At 33.4% G+C, this 19,092-nt stretch overlaps 1 protein-coding gene across 6 annotated transcripts in view; it reads left to right on the top strand.

Annotated features, from left to right (window-relative positions):
- LOC120416214 (uncharacterized) overlaps nucleotides 1–19,092 on the top strand; it is a 190,021-nt gene that overhangs the window by 36,482 nt on the left and 134,447 nt on the right. For all 6 annotated transcript variants that reach the window (XM_039577910.2, XM_039577906.2, XM_039577905.2 and 3 more), the window contains one exon: nucleotides 8,402–8,461. In XM_039577910.2, the coding sequence (XP_039433844.1) occupies nucleotides 8,402–8,461 (60 nt within the window). The remainder of the gene's footprint in view (nucleotides 1–8,401; nucleotides 8,462–19,092) is intronic.

Here is a 19,092-nt window from a genome sequence, read left to right as displayed (position 1 = left end):
TATCTCAATCATTTAAAAATGTATAAAATCAAATCGGAAATATTTAAAGCGCTATGCATTTTTTAGATAGGTAAACTAAATTTTAACAGTTTGCGCTGATAAACCAAATAAATGCTGATATATGCCGAAAACTAATAACAATGCTTTTATTATAACATTGAAAGTATCCAGGTTAAATGTAACAAATATATTAAATGTTTGTATCCACTTATAAACAAGAATTCTAGACTCAAGAATAAACTGTTTTTTTTTTGCTTTTATCATCGATCATGAGGTATTTAACTGTTCATCTATTTCCACAACCATGTCAGAATTTCTAGACCAACATTTTTTTTTTACTTTCGGGATTTCTCGGGACCAGAGGCGCCGACTAGTCCAAAATGTTGGGGGGGCACGGTTGTTTTCCGAAATCGATAGGTAAGAGTGGCGATTAGATGTTAATGTTTCTTGTATATCACGAATTTTGATAATTTTATTACGATGTGATACGATTTTTTTTCATCCGGAATTATTTTTTTTAGAAAATAATAATTTATTAAAACGTGATTGAGAATGTTAATTAGGGGTATTTTTTTATATGTTTGAAAGGCGAATTCCTTCTCATAGGCATATTGTCACTTATTTTCTAGAAGTAACAGTCAATAATAAAAATAATCAGATATATAGAAATTCAACAATACAAATACTCTTAAAATAAAAATAAAAGTAAAAAGCCAAAATTTAGATCTTCAGTTATAAAAAAAAATACACATTTAAAAAAAAACATCCATTTTTCAAATCTGCAATTTAGAAAAAAAACACAAAATTCAATATTCCAACATAAAAAAATAATAGTATGAAAATTCAAGGGTTAAATAAACTCATGGCTTGAAAATATTAAGAAATCAAAAGCAGGAAATCAGAAATTTAAACAATCAGTAATTTAGAAATAAAAATAAAATTCAATGTTTAAATAAATCGAAAATTTAAAAATATTGCTTTTGACAACAAATATTTTTTTAAAACTTTAAGAATTATAGAATTAAAGAATTAAAGAATAAAAGAATTAAAGAATTAAAGAATTAAAGAATTAAAGAATTAAAGAATTAAAGAATTAAAGAATTAAAGAATTAAAGAATTAAAGAATTAAAGAATTAAAGAATTAAAGAATTAAAGAATTAAAGAATTAAAGAATTAAAGAATTAAAGAATTAAAGAATTAAAGAATTAAAGAATTAAAGAATTAAAGAATTAAAGAATTAAAGAATTAAAGAATTAAAGAATTAAAGAATTAAAGAATTAAAGAATTAAAGAATTAAAGAATTAAAGAATTAAAGAATTAAAGAATTAAAGAATTAAAGAATTAAAGAATTAAAGAATTAAAGAATTAAAGAATTAAAGAATTAAAGAATTAAAGAATTAAAGAATTAAAGAATTAAAGAATTTAAGAATTTAAGAATTAAAGAATTAAAGAATTAAAGAATTAAAGAATTTAAGAATTTAAGAATTTAAGAATTTAAGAATTTAAGAATTTAAGAATTTAAAAATTTAAGAATTTAAGAATTTAAGAATTTAAGAATTTAAGAATTTAAGAATTTAAGAATTTAAGAATTTAAGAATTTAAGAATTTAAGAATTTAAGAATTTAAGAATTTAAGAATTTAAGAATTTAAGAATTTAAGAATTTAAGAATTTAAGAATTTAAGAATTTAAGAATTTAAGAATTTAAGAATTTAAGAATTTAAGAATTTAAGAATTTCAGAATTTAAGAATTTAAGAATTTAAGAATTTAAGAATTTAAGAATTTAAGAATTTAAGAATTTACGAATTTAAGAATTTAAGAATTTAAGAATTTAAGAATTTAAGAATTTAAGAATTTAAGAATTTAAGAATTTAAGAATTTAAGAATTTAAGAATTTAAGAATTTAAGAATTTAAGAATTTAAGAATTTAAGAATTTAAGAATTTAAGAATTTAAGAATTTAGGAATTTAAGAATTTAAGAATTTAAGAATTTAAGAATTTAAGAATTTAAGAATTTAAGAATTTAAGAATTTAAGAATTTAAGAATTTAAGAATTTAAGAATTTAAGAATTTAAGAATTTAAGAATTTAAGAATTTAAGAATTTAAGAATTTAAGAATTTAAGAATTTAAGAATTTAAGAATTTAAGAATTTAAGAATTTAAGAATTTAAGAATTTAAGAATTTAAGAATTTAAGAATTTAAGAATTTAAGAATTTAAGAATTTAAGAATTTAAGAATTTAAGAATTTAAGAATTTAAGAATTTAAGAATTTAAGAATTTAAGAATTTAAGAATTTAAGAATTTAAGAATTTAAGAATTTAAGAATTTAAGAATTTAAGAATTTAAGAATTTAAGAATTTAAGAATTTAAGAATTTAAGAATTTAAGAATTTAAGAATTTAAGAATTTAAGAATTTAAGAATTTAAGAATTTAAGAATTTAAGAATTTAAGAATTTAAGAATTTAAGAATTTAAGAATTTAAGAATTTAAGAATTTAAGAATTTAAGAATTTAAGAATTTAAGAATTATAGAACCTTAGAATTTTAGAATGTTGCGTTTGAAAACTTGATGATTGTTTTCGCAAGAGTTTGCGTAAGTTTGATTGTAGATGAAGTGCTATGGGAAAAGTACATTGGTTTTGTTTTTGGAACAACATGCACAGATAGAAATCTTATGAGCAAATCCGTAAAATCTTCGTTGACGACATCTCTCAAATCATTCACCGATGCCTCTGTGCTCTTGTTCTAAGCTTACTGAGTTTCCTAGAGAGCACATTGGTATAGATAAAACGTTGTCGATTTAGAAAAAAGCATCTAAATCCAGAAAATTGTAAACGATTTCTTTCAAAACTTACAAGAATTCTAACCGTGTGTACAAAAATGATCCATTTAAGTTTTAGATATTATTTTCAATTATTTCCTTTTTTATATATTTGATATAAGAATATTTTTCTTCCAAAATTTCTGGGGGGGCACAATGTATGGGCTGCCCCCCCAGCCAAATTTTAGGGGGGGCAAAAAGTACCGTGCCCCCCCAGAGTCGGCGCCCCTGCTCGGGACAATTTTTTTAAAAATCCCGGGATTTGGGGATTTTTTGATAAATTTGGAGCAAAGCTTAAAAAATTTCACACAATGCTTTAAACATCGAATAAGTTATGAAACTGTCAAAGAATTGCAGAATGTCATCAAATTAAAGAAAATATTTTTTTCCAGAGATTTTAATTATTTTTTTTTGGATTTTAACTCATAAAAAATAAATTCAAAAATAGACTAGAAGTGCCTCATTGATTTAAAAATGCAAATATCTGTTACTCGGATCCGGTTTTAAATGATAAAAAAATATTCCAGTATGGAATTTTCAGATCACAATACTAAAAATGTAAACTAAAATGTCAAACATACTTGAACACCACATCTGGTTTGAAAACACAGCCGCACAACACAAACAAAACATTAAAATTAAATTTTAAAGAAATCGACTGGAAATGAGAAGAATGGCTGTAAACAAAAATTGAAAATTGATTAACTTGCAAATCTAGTATTTATATTTGAGTCAAAATTAGAAGAACAAAGAAAAAACAAAGTAATCAAGCAATGTTTTAACAACATTTAGAGAAACTGATTATCCACTGTACTACCCTACATAACCATATCAGTCGAAACTCTCCGTATCATCTTTACAAGATAGACGGATGATGGCAGAACTGTATCCGGATTTATTACTTATCCTTCAGTAGACTCTACTGTGAGATTAAGGGACTAGCTTTGATAGAATGAGCCAGCAAAAAAAAATGAAGAATGCCGTCAGAGATGACGCTTTTTTCGGTGGAAATTATGTAAAACAGCAACAGTTGACGAACGGCGAAAGTTTGTCTTGTTTCAGCTAAATTTTGAGACAAAAAAAAACTTTCCCAACTTGAAGCAAACAACCAAAATCAACCATCGGAAGCAGCCACGTGCGTATCTTCTCATCGCGTACGCAAATCTCAAAAGCACACACACACAAACACACTCAAAAGGCGGGCTGCATGTCACAATTATTTTTAACTGCCAGCCACACCATCCAACAAACGAGCGATATTCATGTAAAAATGACTCTGCTTCTTAATTTCGGGAAACGTGTAGGAGGGAAAGGTAATTGGAGCTTAAATTGAGCAATAGTTCCTTCCGTAGCATTCCAACTCGGAAGGCACGTCGACAGATGTATTATTTGAATGATTTAATTTTTAAAGTTGCGTTTTTTAATAGCATCACAGCTTGGTAGGCACGGCGATGAAAGTGTGAGATAAATTATTTTGATCAGAATTTCACAGAATGTGCTATCATATTAGCATTGCACCTCGGAAGACACACTTACACAACGTGTGTTGCATTTTCACTCTTATCATTTTGTTCCGTTCTCTTTGGATGGCTCCTCAGTCAGAAATGACAACGTTAATGTTTAAACATTCTCGTTCGTGTTTCCATGGTGCGTCGCCCTCTCCGATATGGAGATGAGAGTATAAAACAGCGCCGTCTTCGCCATATTGAGCAGTTACTCCTCATTTGGGTAAATGTTAGAAAACACATTATCATTCCGAATGCTGGCTTGGCTGGGCTGCCGGATATGTCGCGCCGAGCCCCCTCGAGGAGGGAGTTTGACGCGCTTCCGGTTTCTGTGTTTTTTGTCTTGTTTAGCATTGCAAGTGTGAACAGCAGTCGAGTGTCGTCAAGATAATGTGCGTGTCGTCGCCTGGTCGTTAGCAGAGCGATTTAAGCGGGAGGAAATGGAAATTTATGTTATTATGCGCCGTTGAAAATATGAATATCTGTAAGGGACAAAAAGTCTTCTGTTTTCATTAACTGTATGAGGGTTGGTAGTGGTGTATCATTTGAACATTTGTAAGTGTATTTTGAAGCAGACGATGTATTTTAAAGTTGGGATTGTTTGATTAGACCATTCTACGGAGCTACCAAAATGTCAGTGTGTTTAGCACAAGGTAAATCTCTCACATTAACAGCATGCAACATTAAATTTAAAGTAATCACGCTGATTATTCCCCGTAGCAACCAGTGCAACACACACAAACTCATCCCCACACAAAACCCCGCCGTGGCTGCATAACGGGATGAAGCTGTTAAGCAATGAAAATTCATTAAGCGGGAGTAAAATTTTCATAACGCAACCACCGGACTCCTCCCCCTCAACAGCATTTTTCCCCACTGCTAACCATTTTCAACGGCGTTCATGTCAAGTTTCATCGTGTGGTGTCGATGAATGTGCGCTTACACCGCGGAATGGTACGTTCAGCAGTCACCACCAGAAGTTTTGAGGTTCTTCTCTAGCTCGCCAGCAACCCCCATAATTGAGCCAGGCTTCGCCTGATGGCTTCTAGTTTTAAGGTAGCTTTGTCGGGTTAAATAATTTTTAACATAAGGTAAAGTTTCAATTGATGTTAAATTATGCATTCATTAGTAGTGTAAAGTTTCAGTGTAAAGTTCCCGTGTAGAGTTTCAGTGTACAATTTCAGTGTAGAGTTTCAGTGAAGAGTTTCAGTGTAGAGTTTTAGTGTAAAGTTCCAGTGTAGAGTTTCAGTATAGAATTTCAGTGTAGAATTTGAGTGTAGAGTTTCAGTGTGTAGAGTTTTCGTGTAGAGTTTCAGTGTAGAGTTTTAGTGTAAAGTTCCAGTGTAGAGTTTCAGTATAGAATTTCAGTGTAGAATTTGAGTGTAGAGTTTCAGTGTAAAGTTTCAGTATAGAATTTCAGTGTAGAATTTGAGTGTAGAGTTTCAGGGTAGAGTTTCAGTGTAGAGTTTCAGTGTAGAGTTTCAGTGTAGAGTTTCAATGTAGAGTTTCAGTGTAGAGTTTCAGTGTAGAATTTCAGTGTAGAGTTTCAGTGTAAGGTTTCAGTATGTAGAGAAATGTAGAATTTCAGTGTAGAGTTGCAGTGTAGAGTTTCAGTGTAGAGTTTCAGTGTAAAGTTTCAGTGTATAGTTTCAGTGTAAAGTTTCAGTGTAGAGTTTCAGTGTAGAGTTTCAGTGTAGAGTTTCAATGTAGAGTTTCAGTGTAGAGTTTCATATAGAATTTTAGTGTAGAATTTCAGTGTGTAGTGTTTCCGTGTAGAGTTTCAGTGTAAAGTTTAAGTGTAAAATTCCAGTGTATAGTTTTAGTATAGAGTTTCAGTGTAAAGTTTCAGTGTAGAGTTCCAATTTAGAGATTCAGCGTAGAGTTTCAGTGTAACATTACAGGGTAGAGTGTCTGTGTAGAGCAGTGTTTCTCAACCAGTGAGGAAATTTTGTCATTCTTGGGGGGAATGACGATGTTATTGAAATCCAATGCAATTTTGTGTAAATATAAATCTTTGTTTGTATTTTTTAAAGCATAAAAACTCACAATATATAACTGACAAAAACTAAAAATCAAAAAAGTTTATCGAAAAGAATAAAAAACACCGTGAAAATTTTCTGAATAATACCATCTTTTTTTTAATATTTACATTCTCTCAAACATGAGCAATTTTTGAAAAATGGAATTTATATATAATTTTTTGTGAATTTTCACGTTATTTTAAACTTGAGCATATTTTGTAATAAATTTCAAAAAATTAGCTAATTAGCTTTATTTATATTATATCAAACAAATTCAAACTAATTTTTATTTCCTTTCAAAATGTGAAGTTTTTGAAAATAATATTATTTTATGTCAATTTTGTATTGGTTTTGTTAAGTTTATGTATTTTTTAAACTGTAAAATTTATGATAAAATATATTTGTGAAGTTTTGCGTTGATCCATTTTTTATTTACAATAATTTCGGGGATTTTTCGCATCTTTTTGAACAAAATTCTATTGGTTTGAAAAATAATCGAGCATCAAAGATTATTTTTTGTAAAAAATTTTTGACGTCTTTTTTTTGTCTTTTTCTTAAAATAAAATATCAGTCATGATTTCTGTCTGTTATTTAAAAAAAAATATAAGTGTTTGCCATATTTCAACATACAGGAATATTTATAAAAAGATTTTTTAACAAAGATTAAGCTCCATTAAATATGAATAAGTAATGTAAATTCGTTTCAAAAATGCTGCAAGTATGTCTAAATGTAATGTTGCGAAAAATTTAATGCTTCTGCAAACATTAATACCAAAATTATGACATTTGTGCAATGATACCTATTAGTTGGATATTAAAGGGGGGAATGATGTTCCTGAAATTCAGCCAAAGGGGGAATGGATCAATAAAGGTTGAGAACCACTGGTGTAGAGCTTCAGTTCAGTTTCAGTTCAGTTTCAGTTCAGTTTCAGTTCAGTTTCAGTTCAGTTTCAGTTCAGTTTCAGTTCAGTTTCAGTTCAGTTTCAGTTCAGTTTCAGTTCAGTTTCAGTTCAGTTTCAGTTTAGTTTCAGTTCAGTTCAGATTAATAGACCCATTGTAGAACAACTACCTTCAACGTGTTATCCTGAACCTCCAGACCGGATATTGTCATCATCGGCCGCGTTGAAAAAAGGAGCAAAAAACGACCGTGTCGCCGCCGTTTGCACACAATTTTATGTGTAAGTGATGAAAACTCCTGACGTTCCGCGGTGTACATCATCCGAGGCCAAAACCTATTCCTGAGTGGCAACATCCTCGACAAGAGAGCAGTCACCGAAAAAAATGAAGGAACAACTTTTGCACGCCGCTGCCGCTGAAAACCCCAGACTTTGACTTGTGGTAACGAACTCTGGAGAGTGAACTTTCCGGAATCTGGCCCAGACTGGCTGATGTTAAGGATAAAGTGCGAAGCATACAGTGATGTTCATTTTTAACTTTATGCACGGTAAAACAAAACCAAGAAAAAAAGTTGAAAAATTTTACATTAAATTAATGTAACTTTAGAGTAATTTTTTACCTTTTTCGTGTTAGATCAAACAACCTTGAGAAGCTTAAAAATGTGAGATTTTTCTTTTTCGAACCTCTCAAGCCCCCAGCTTCCCCCTCCGGAACTGGCCACAGGACTGGTTCGTGCCGAGTTTTGCAGCCTCCTCCGGCGGGGATGGAGCCAGGCTTGAGAAAAAAGTTGAAATTCAATTAAGATTCTTCCGATGCCGTAGTCGTCTTGATAGTTTTTACCCGAGGCGGCAAAATGTAAAATAGTTTCAGCAACATTTTCGCTGTGGTTTGCACAGCTCGGCCTGGCAACACTGCTGAATGTCTCAGGGGGACGCTGCGATGGCGCACTCCGGCACGTTAATTACGTTACATGAATGGAACTTTCTGTGGTTTGAAGTGCTTTTTTTAGGAAAGGGGAAAACTCAATTTTCTGTTGCAAACTAAGAATTTACCGGTGAAAATTGTAGTATTTGAAACTTTCAAACACCATTAAAATATGCATGACAGTTCAGCATTTCACTTAAAGTTATATTCTTAAAATTCTCTCTCATTTTTCAGATAGATGAAATAACCGAATCGGAGCCCACATCAGTTATCCTACGCTTCTGTAAAAAAGAGGTATGTGATTTTATTAGCAATCCATGTTCCACAGTTATTTGAAACACAATTTTCCCAGCTTGCAGCAGTTCATAAATCGCTCAGCAATAAATTTTGTATCGTATTCCATCGAGCCAATAACTCTTAGCCCTAAGCAAAAAAATAAAAGCAGAAAAAACTGTGCACAATTTCTAAACTCCGGCAAAAAATCGACTTCTTAAAAATATTTCTTCTCTAATGGAGTGCATCATCATCTTCGTCGTCGTTTTAGTTATTCCCCTACAGCGCTAAATCCAGAAATCCAGAACACGATGCAACTCAGCTCTTCATCCGGGACCGTGAGCAAGACGCACGGTTCAAAGGAAGCGTTTTGACGTCAAGTAAGATTTATCTGCGAAACTTGCTCATTGCCGGAGACTGGTAATTTTTCTTCCTCTTTCCGTGAGCGAGCACTTCCGGAAATGTCGGCCACGCTTTTCCGGATAAGCTGGGATCGCCAATCCCACCTTACCTTGGGAAAAAAGGTTTTCGTTGCGAGGGGAAAAATTGAATAAAAATCTGAAAAGAATTGGATTTTGCACATTCTTCACTTACGCATATTTGTAACTTTTTGGAACGTGAGCGGAGAAAAAACCCCTCATGAACCACACATCGTAAGGGAAAAAAGCGTTGTGCCCCGGGAAAGGAAGTGGCTCATGAGATAAATTTTGCTCCTGTCGTCCCACTCACTAGAGGGAAGGAGCGTGGCCACTGCCAGCCACATCATCCGGAACCACTCGAGATAACAGCAATAAAAGTATCGCTGGCATCGCCAGCTGTATAGATTCTTTCACTACTTTTCTCGAGAAACAACTTTTTAACGGAGCACGATTACAGCAAAAGTGCAAACAACTTTTGCTATTTTTTTTCTTAGAAATTGTGTCCACGTAAACATCTTACTTGGCAGGGGTGTATTGGCGTAGCCAGCTCGGTGTGACAAAATATATTTTTTATTGGTTTGAATTACTTTAATTCAACCAAAAGATTGTGGGATAACGTGTTAAATCAATCGTAAATTTTGCGGAATATTAAAAGAAATTATTGATATTTTTTTAATCTTTTCCTTACAGTATGTAAAAAAAGGTATTGAGCAGTTCTCTACAAAAACCGGAAATGGATTTTATTTGTTTTTTTTTTATTTGTCTCAAACTTTGTGGGGGCCTTCCCTATGACCAAAGAAGCTTTTTTGTGTCATTGGTTCACCCATACAAGTCTCCATACAATTTTGGCTGCTGTCCATACAAAAATGGTACGTAAATATTCAAACAGCTGTAACTTTTGAGTGAATTTTCTGATCAATTTGGTGTCTTCGGCAAAGTTGTAGATTTTGTTGAGGGCTATTGAGAAAAAAAGGTACGCGGAAAAAACCTGCAGATTTTTTCAGTAACTTTTTTTCACAAAAACTCAATTTTCCAAAATACATATTTTATGATTTTCGAGATTTGTTGATATGTTTAAAAGAACAAAACCCGCAACTTTTAAGCTATTGAAAAACATGGTAAAAAAATCTGCCGCCGAGTTATGAATTTTTGAAAAAAAAATGCGATTTTTGAGAAAATAGAAATTTTATGCAAAAACAAATTTGACGTAATTTTTTAATGTAAAATTAAATTTCTAATCGAAAAGTACTTCATAGATTTTTTATAAAGAGTTCTGTTTTCAAGATATAGCCACCGCAAGTTTGATTTTAGAGAAATATTTGCAGTTTTTCGATTTTTAAAAAAAGTGACCATAAGTGACCACCTCTAAATTTTTTTTTTTGAAAGGTTCAGAAAATTTGCTATAAAATTGTCCAAGAGACATTGAAGATTGGACCTCGGGTTGCTGAGATACAGCCACTTTAAGAAAAAGAAACACGAAAATTGAAGTTTTTAAAGTCACACCAAAACAACCCACCATTTTGTAATGTCGATACCTCAGCAACTAATAGTCCGATTTTCAATTTTAAAACATGAAACATTCGTAAAATTTTGCGATCTTTTTGAAAAAATATTTTCAAAAAAAAAATGTTTGGCCCTTTTAATTCTTATTCTTGATTTCAAAATTTCCAAAATGTTTTTTTCGAAAAGATCAAAAAATTTCACGAATGTTTCATGTTTTAACATTGAAAATTGGACCATTATTTGCTGAGATATCAACATTAGAAAATAGTGGGTTGTTTTGGTGAGGCTTAGAAATTTTCAATTTACGTGTTTCTTTTTCTTTAAGCGGTTGTATCTCAGCTAGAGCGTCCAATTTCCCGGGGTTACAAATTTCCCGGGAAACGGGAAATTTTCAACCAATTTCCCGGGAAATCCCGGGAATTCCCGGGAAATTTAAATTTATTGATAATTGTTTTGATCTTGGTTCTGCTGCAACTAAGTTGTTTAGAACAGCGACTGAAAGGCTGAAACAAGTGTGAAGATCAATTAACAGCTTAACTGCATGTAAAAAATCATAAAACTGCAAGAAAGTGTTATTTTTTTTCTTATTTTATAAGGTCCTATAGTACAATAAATCAAAAAATAATGTCATTTTTTTATTAGCAAGGTTATTAGACAGTAATTCCGTCGTACCTCTTATGTTAGCAGGTCAGCACTTTGACGTTCAATTACAACTCATTGAAGGTGATTTCAACTAAAATAGAGTGATACAAAGCTCAATAAGAAGTGAGCAAGCATGTTACTTTTAAAAGTTTTGCAAAATTAGTTGTTTAAATAGAAAAAAATAGCAAATTGGATGGAGTTAGGAGCGAGTGTTTAACCTGCGAAACCTACGAGAATTTCCCCTAAAATGAATCCATACTCCACAATCATACAAATTATTTTCTTGCCTTTTGACCAATAAAAGAGAGCGTGGTTTGATACAAAAAGTTGGAAAAAAACATGCAGAAATTATGTTTTTCATGACAAATAACTTTTCTAAAAAAAAGTCATAATGGTTTCAGTTCTTGGACAAAATGGCAAAGCAGAAATCAAACTTCTCTTGTTTGTTTACTTCAAACAACTCAATGTATTCAAATATTTCGAATTAACATCATGTCACTATCAGTCTTACATGTTTTGATATTTAACCTTCTAACACCCATTGTTACACCAGTGCTCCATTTTTCTTTTACTACATATTGTAATTTCTTGTATACCAGGTATTTAACTAATTGAAATAATTCTTCTTCCACAAAACTATTTTAAAAATGTTACCATATGATACCAATTTGATTTTAAACTGATTAGGCTGGTACAAATATTTTTAAAAGTTTTTGTCAACCCCCTCCCCCCCCCCCCCTTCAAAATTGGCCCGAAAAATCAGGGGCCAAAAAAAATATTTTTACAATAAACTTCAAAATTTCAATGAAAATTCAAGTGCAACCAACAGAAATCAAATTAAAATACTTTCTCCTGCGTTTAAAATCATTTTTAGCAAAACTAATGATTGCAAAACAACTGAACTAGTGTAAAATGCATTTTAAAACACTTTTTTCATTTAAATGTGAAGACTATGGCTTGTTATTTAAATTTTTATATTTTTTTATTTTTTTGCTCCCCCCCCCTTGACCTCGGCCAGGGCCGAGGGACAAAAACTTTTTTAAATATTTGCATCGGCCTTAGATCATGGTAAACAAAAACGTAAAAATTCTCAATTTAATATGTTTTTTTTATGAAATAACTCCAAATATTTAAGCTAACATAATTTTCCCGTAGCTTCAAAAATTAATATTATCAGATATCAAAGTGTTTGATAATCTGATTAATTGTATATGAGCTATAAAATAAATTTAATTGAACAAAATCATCTTCATTTATTTTTCTCTGAGCATCTAAAAAAACGGTTCCAAAAAGTATAGAAAATTTGTACTTTTGCTTAAATTTCGGGAATTCCCGGGAAATTTACAAATTTCCCGGGAAACGGGAAATATATTTTTTCGAGAAATCCCGGGAATTCCCGGGAAATTTTTTTCCCGGGACGGGAAATTGGACGTTCTAATCTCAGCAACCCGAGATCCAATTTTCAATGTCTTTTAGAAAATTTTATAGCAAATTTTCTGAACTTTTCAAAAAAAATATTTTTAGTGATGGTCACTCATGGCCACTATTTTTAAAATTCGACAAACTGCAAATATTTCGCTAATATCAAACTTTCGGTGGCTGGGAAATTAAATTTTTGTGAAAAAAGTCGATTAAAAAATCTGCAATTTTTTTTCCGTGTACCTTTTTTTCTCAATAGTCCTCATTAATACCTACAATTTTGCCGAAGACACCAAATTGATAAGAAAATTCACGCAAAAGTTACAGCTGGTTGAATATTTACGTACCATTTTTGTATGGACAGCAGCCTAAATTGTATGGAGACTTGTATGGGTGAACCAATGAGACAAAAAAGCCTCTTTGGTCATAGGGAAGGCTCCCACAAAGTTTGAGCCAAATCAAAAATACAAAAAATAAAAATGGTCCAAATCAGCCGATTTCGTAGAGAGTTACTCATTTACAACAACTCTTCGCTAGACACCAATGCTCCAAAACCATGATTCGGAAAATCCATTTTCCACTTAATTTTGCTATCTAAACCTTTGTGCAGTAGCCTGTGCCATTTTGAGGTCATGTAGAGAAATTTTGGGTGCTCACTTCTTAAATGAATAATTATGATATTAGGAACAATGTTTTCTTAGAAAAACAAAAAATAATAAAATACTTTCTTGCACCCTTTCTTCGATTTACTGAAAAAAGTCACTTTTTGACAAAATTTCTAAAATCAATCAAAAACTGTTTCAATCAGGGGTGTATTTTTTTTTTTTCAAACGATTCGATATTGAACCAGTGCCGAGATATTTGAGTTTTAGTAAAAAAAAAAGTGCCATTTTTTAAAATTTCTCAAAATTCAGGGTATGCTTTTTTATAGAAATGTTGGCAGCTAAATCCGAATCTGGAATGTGTAAACAATGATGTTTTGGAGCTGCGCCGATTTGGAGTGGTATTTGCGTTTTTTAATCACTGCAATTTAATTCGCTTGCAAGTTCGGTCATACTTTTCTCGGGTTTCGTTCCACTATGATTGATATTTTTCTCACAAATCGTTTTATTTTTAATGTTTTTTCTAGTTTTTTTTTTAAAGTGGTTTTTGTCAAACCACTTTTTGGAATAACTCGTTTTTTGTGATTTAAGCTATTTTACTATCCAGGTTACTACCATCCACTGAAGTACACTATTGTACTTATTGAGTTTTGAGCAATGTAATAAATTTATATTTGTAAGCCCATACATCCAATTGAAATGTGGTCAAAGACAATCTTATGCGAAATTGGACGAGCTTTCCGGTAAAAATATTCACGAGACTGAAAAATCAAGTCTGTCATACAGGAATTGTCAAAAACCATCAAAAAACATTTTTTCAACATTTTTATTCTTTAAACCGCTGTAACTTCACAAGGATTGGACTTAGGACAATGGTCAATATGGAGACTTTTATGTAAAATTGTCTGAAGTATTGATAGCCATATTTGTTTTATCAAAATTTTTACGTTTAGCGCGCTTTCAAAAAACAGTTTTTATTTTTTTATCCTGCATTTTTTAAGAAATTTTTGTAACACTTAGAATATTTTCATATATCAAAAAATCAAGAAATCTCATAAAAAACATGTGCTATTTTCTTTCAGTGTATTTTTTCCGAAAGCCGTCCAATTTCCTACAAGTTTGTCTTTGACAACTTTTTGATACGATGCAATGGCTTCGAGATACAGCAATATTTAAATTACGAAACACAAACATATTTAAAACCACTTACATCCTTTTCAAATGTCATTATCGAGTGAAACTGGCTCCATATACACAAAAATTGCTTTTTTAAGCGTAGGATAACATGTCTACAAAGTTTCATTGAAATCGGAAAGGGTCGGGTACAACCGATTCCCTATTTGACATGGAATTGCTCTATAGGGTCTTTGGTCCAGACACCGTCAAAACGGCATTTGATGTTTTCATATGACTTTTTCGAATGTTGGCTAGATTGTGGAAACTATTTTTTCTTGAAAATCAAACTTATCATCTTTTATTTGCGCGTAAGATTTTTTTTTAAAAAGTGGTTTTTGTGAAAATCGACGAAAATGAAAATTGTTCGGACCCCTCACGGAAAAAATGCGGGTCTCATTATTTTGGCCTAGGACCCCAGACCAATTTTGAGCCAAATCGAAGAATTTTTATTTATTTTTTTTTCAATTTTCTTATGGAACTGCTGCATAATTATGCATGATGATCTTGGAAAGTCATGATTATTGAATCACGGGTCTTAGATAATTCGTGCCCAAATTTCATACACCCAAAGTTAAAGAACGAGGGGAAAGTCAAAGAAACGTGAGGAAAGTGCTATATTGCGAGAGTATAGTCCTCTCGCGTGTTCATTTGTTCATTGGAACAGTTCATCCTATGAGTGGCTTATATGGACAAACGACCGCCACTTAGTCACCGAACCATGGTGGCCCATACGGCAAAGGCACGGTTCAATATGCCGAAGGTCTTGGGTTCGAGTCTCGGTACCGGTACTTTTTTTTTGATAAATGAACTTTTTCGGAAAATGAACCATGAGTAAAGTACTCTCGGTAATTTCGGGATTTATCCTCTCAGTCCGCACACAGTACCATTTTACTACCGAATCGTGCTCTTTATTCTCTCGTATGCCGATGCCCAGTTCTGGGTGCAGTTCAAAATTTCGTAAAGTTAAAATTCATGTTCTCATGATACCATTTGCATAATTTCCGGAACACTTTTTTTCGTGCAGTATCCGCAATAATGAACATTCTTTCTAGATTTTTGAAAACCTGCTTACAATATGCTGGTACAATGAAAAAAGTGAAAAAAGTTTTGTTGATTCAATGATTTTCATCCTCCACTGCCAATGTTGAAAAAAATATTGTATTTAATGGACCACATCAACCAGAGCTTTTTTGTCTGCCTGTGTGGATCAATCGGACCGCGCACTGGACTCACAATCCAGAGGTCGCCGGTTCGAATCCCGGGGCGGACGCAAAAAAATTCTAAGTGTAAATATAGGTATTCGGTGCCCTCCCCGTGCCCATACCTTCACACTTAGGAGACCCGGGAGGCGGAGTCTTGTCGCAAAAAGAACGATACACGCCTGTGGATCCGTTGACGAAACCGCAAGGTTTAAGAGGGCCACATTATAAGGTGTTACGTCGATTCCGTTTCAACCAGAGCTTTTCCAACTAGATTTTGGTTAAACTCATTTTAGTAATTTGAAAATTATGGCAAGTTTTGATATGAGTTTTGATTCACTCTAAATTATAAATAAATATTTACAATAAAGTTTGAACATTTTTTCAATTATATTGTTGCAGGATTGGGTCCGTAAGTTTGGTTATTTTGAAGTAATAAGAAAACTACTTCCTTTGTTGCTGTGTACCCTTAAATAAAAATTTCAACCGGTAAAATGAATTCACCAAGAAAGGAATGACGAAACAAAACACAAATGAATCAATTTCGGTGGCAGTGCGTGGCCGAATGGTTACGCTGTCCGCTTTGTAAGCGGATGATTCTGGGTTCGATTCCCATCTGCTCCAACCTTCCATCGGATGAGGAAGTAAAATGTCGGTCCCGGCCTTGGTTGTTAGGCCGTTAAGTCATTCCAGGTGTAGGAGTCGTCTCCATGCCATAAGTACAAACAACACACCAAACCAAGCCTACTCCGGTGGAATCGCTGGCGGCGGTTGGACTCACAATCCAAAGGTCGTCAGTTCAAACACTGGGGTGGAAGGTTCCTTGGAGTAGAAAGAGGTTTGGGTGCTCTCCCCATTCAAGCCTTCGGACTCCTAGGTTCGAGCAGAAACTTGCAATAGAGACCACAAAAGACCCGGGGGTCATTAATGTGGATTGTTTGATTTTTGAATCAATTTCGTATAAATCTTAATAATTTTCGACTAAGTCACTGTCTTCTTCGCGACTCTCTTTCTCCAAACTATTGTCCGCATCGAGGCCATCGCTGCGAACCGGTTGTCAGAACTGTATGACACAACGGGTAAAGCTTTCGCAAACAAAGAATAAGGAGACGAGATTGGTTGTTAAGAAATGAAAAATTGCATTCTGTTCCTGACCCAGCATCCGGCGTCTCCGTCGTCGTCGGTATATTGAAAAGTCGTCGCAATAAACATTCTACCATCAACATTTTTGAACCGCACTTCAGTGAAGAAGTTTTTCCTTACTTTATTTTATTGTTGCTATTGGGTTGCGCAAAAAAAGAAACGAAAAATTTCTGCAAACAATCATGAATCTAATAGTACACGACCACCACCGAAAATCCATTTCGAAAAGGTTCTTAGTGTATCATGTTTTGGCGGGGAAAGAAAAACTTTGGCTCCCTCGCTCGTAAACTGAGTTTTCCACTTCAGTTTTCTAAAGAGCTTTGCTCGGTGAGCCGGGAAGAATTAGTTTGCAGTATTAATATAAATATGATGGAAAGTATGCTCGTTTGCCGCAAAAAAAAACTGTTGGCAGTTTATGCTGCTGCTTCCACTGCCACTGGATGCCTGGGAGGAAAATCTCCAAAAACTTGCAGTCCTCAGCATTCAAAGAGGATGGGTCGGGTTGCAGGCTGCATGCATCACATGCAAGACGAGAAAAAAATACATGTATAAAGTTTGAAGGGCAACGCCGTGGAAAAAAAGGGAAAATGGGTAATGTGAGCATTTTTCTCCGAATTTTGGAAATGTAGTTTATTTGATTTTTTTTATTTAGCTTAAACTTTTTGAGGGGCACCCCTATGTCCAAGAAGCAACTGTGTGTCATACAAGTCTCAAATAAATTTCAGCAACTGTTCATACCAAAATTGTAGTAAAAAAAATCAAATCAAATTATTCACTCTACAGCATTGCCTTGGCGTTCTCGATTGCGAGATTCCTACTCGAAACTAGGTGTCCGAAGGCTTGATTGTTGAGGCAATGGAAAACCTCTTTTTTCACCTTAGCTTCCATCCACCCCGGGATTCGAACTGACGACCTTTGGATTTTTAGTCCAACTGCCTACCAACGACTCCACCGAGACAGGACCCAGGGAGACGACTCCTGCACCTGGACTGAGCTAACGACCTGACCTTTTTAGGTTAGTCCGGGGCCAACATTTACTTCCCGTCCGACGGAAGGCGTGATCAGACAAATCTCGTCTCAAAAAAAGTCACCGGGAATTTCTAGGATCAAACCCAGGCCGACTGGGTGAGAGGCAACCACGCTTACCCCTACACCACGGGTCCCGGTAGAAAACATTTGAAAATTTTAATCTTTTGAAGACATTTTCTGATTGGTTTGTTCTCTTCGACAAAATTGTAGTTATTGAGGGCTTTTTAGAGAGAAACGTACACGGAAAAATCCTATTTCAAAATTAAATTGTAAGACATAAATTTCAACAAATTTACATGCTTATTTTATCTTGAGATCATAGATTTCCATTTATCTTCAAACAGCAAGGCAAATGTTTCATTTATCACATTTTGTGATTCTTATTGGTTCATAATTAAAATTAAATAAATACAAAATCAGATAGTCAATTTTTAATTGGGTAATTCTCTACCAACTCACACGAAATCGGGAAAAGTCAATTTTTAATTGGGTAATTCTCTACCCGACCCCTCTTCGATTTGCTTGAAAATTTATCCTAAGGGGTAACTTTCATCCCTGATCACGAATCCGAGGTCCGTTTTTTGATATCTCGTGACGGAGGGGCGGTACGACCCCTTCCATTTTTGAACATGCGAAAAAAGAGGTGTTTTTTAATAATTTGCAGCCTGAAATGGTGATGAGATAGAAATTCGGTGTCAAAGGGACTTTTATGTAAATATAGACACCCGATTTGATGGCGTACTCAGAGTTCCGAAAAAAACGTATTTTTCATCGAAAAAAAACACTAAAAAAGTTTTAAAAATCCTCCCATTTACCGTTACTTGACTGTAAAAAATTTGTAACATGTCATTTTATGGGAAATTTAATGTACTTTTCGAATCTACAATGACCCAGAAGGGTCATTTTTTCATTTAGAACAAAATTTTTCATTTTAAAAGTTCGTGTTTTTTATAACTTTGCAGGGTAATTTTTTAGAGTGTAATAATATTCAAAGTTGTAGAGCAGACAATTACAAAAATTTTGATATATAGACATAAGGGGTTTGCTCATAAACATCACGAGTTATCGCGATTTTACGAAAAAAAGTTTTGAAGCAACTCCATTCGAAAAGAGTCTAAACCGAAAAATTCTCCGATCTGGCTCAAAAATTTATGGAGGTTCGTTGGCCAAAATAAGAAGACTCGTTTTTTTTTGTTTATCCGTTAGGGTGACCTACACCGTGCTAGGGTGGTCCCAAAATTGGCTTTTTTCGTTATTTTTAGCAAAAACCACATTTTAAAAAATCAATTAACCCACGCCATTCCAACCGTTTTTATTATTATTTTTTTTTTGTAAGGACAATTTCCACAAGGAGGCGGGAGGTTTGAGATTTCCAAAAAAGTGTCCAAGTGGTTTATGGGTGGTCCCTAGGCTACGACACTTTAGATTAAATATCCTGCCAAATTCTGCCAAAGGCCAGTAATGTTGTCAATTGTGATGATCTTAAAGCAGACTTTATGAGTCATTTGAGCGATGACGTA

Source organism: Culex pipiens, chromosome 2 (assembly GCF_016801865.2).
Source record: "Culex pipiens pallens isolate TS chromosome 2, TS_CPP_V2, whole genome shotgun sequence".
Lineage (NCBI taxonomy): Eukaryota > Metazoa > Arthropoda > Insecta > Diptera > Culicidae > Culex > Culex pipiens.
The sequence above is the reverse complement of the archived record's forward strand: the minus strand, read 5'-3'. Positions and strand labels throughout refer to the sequence as shown.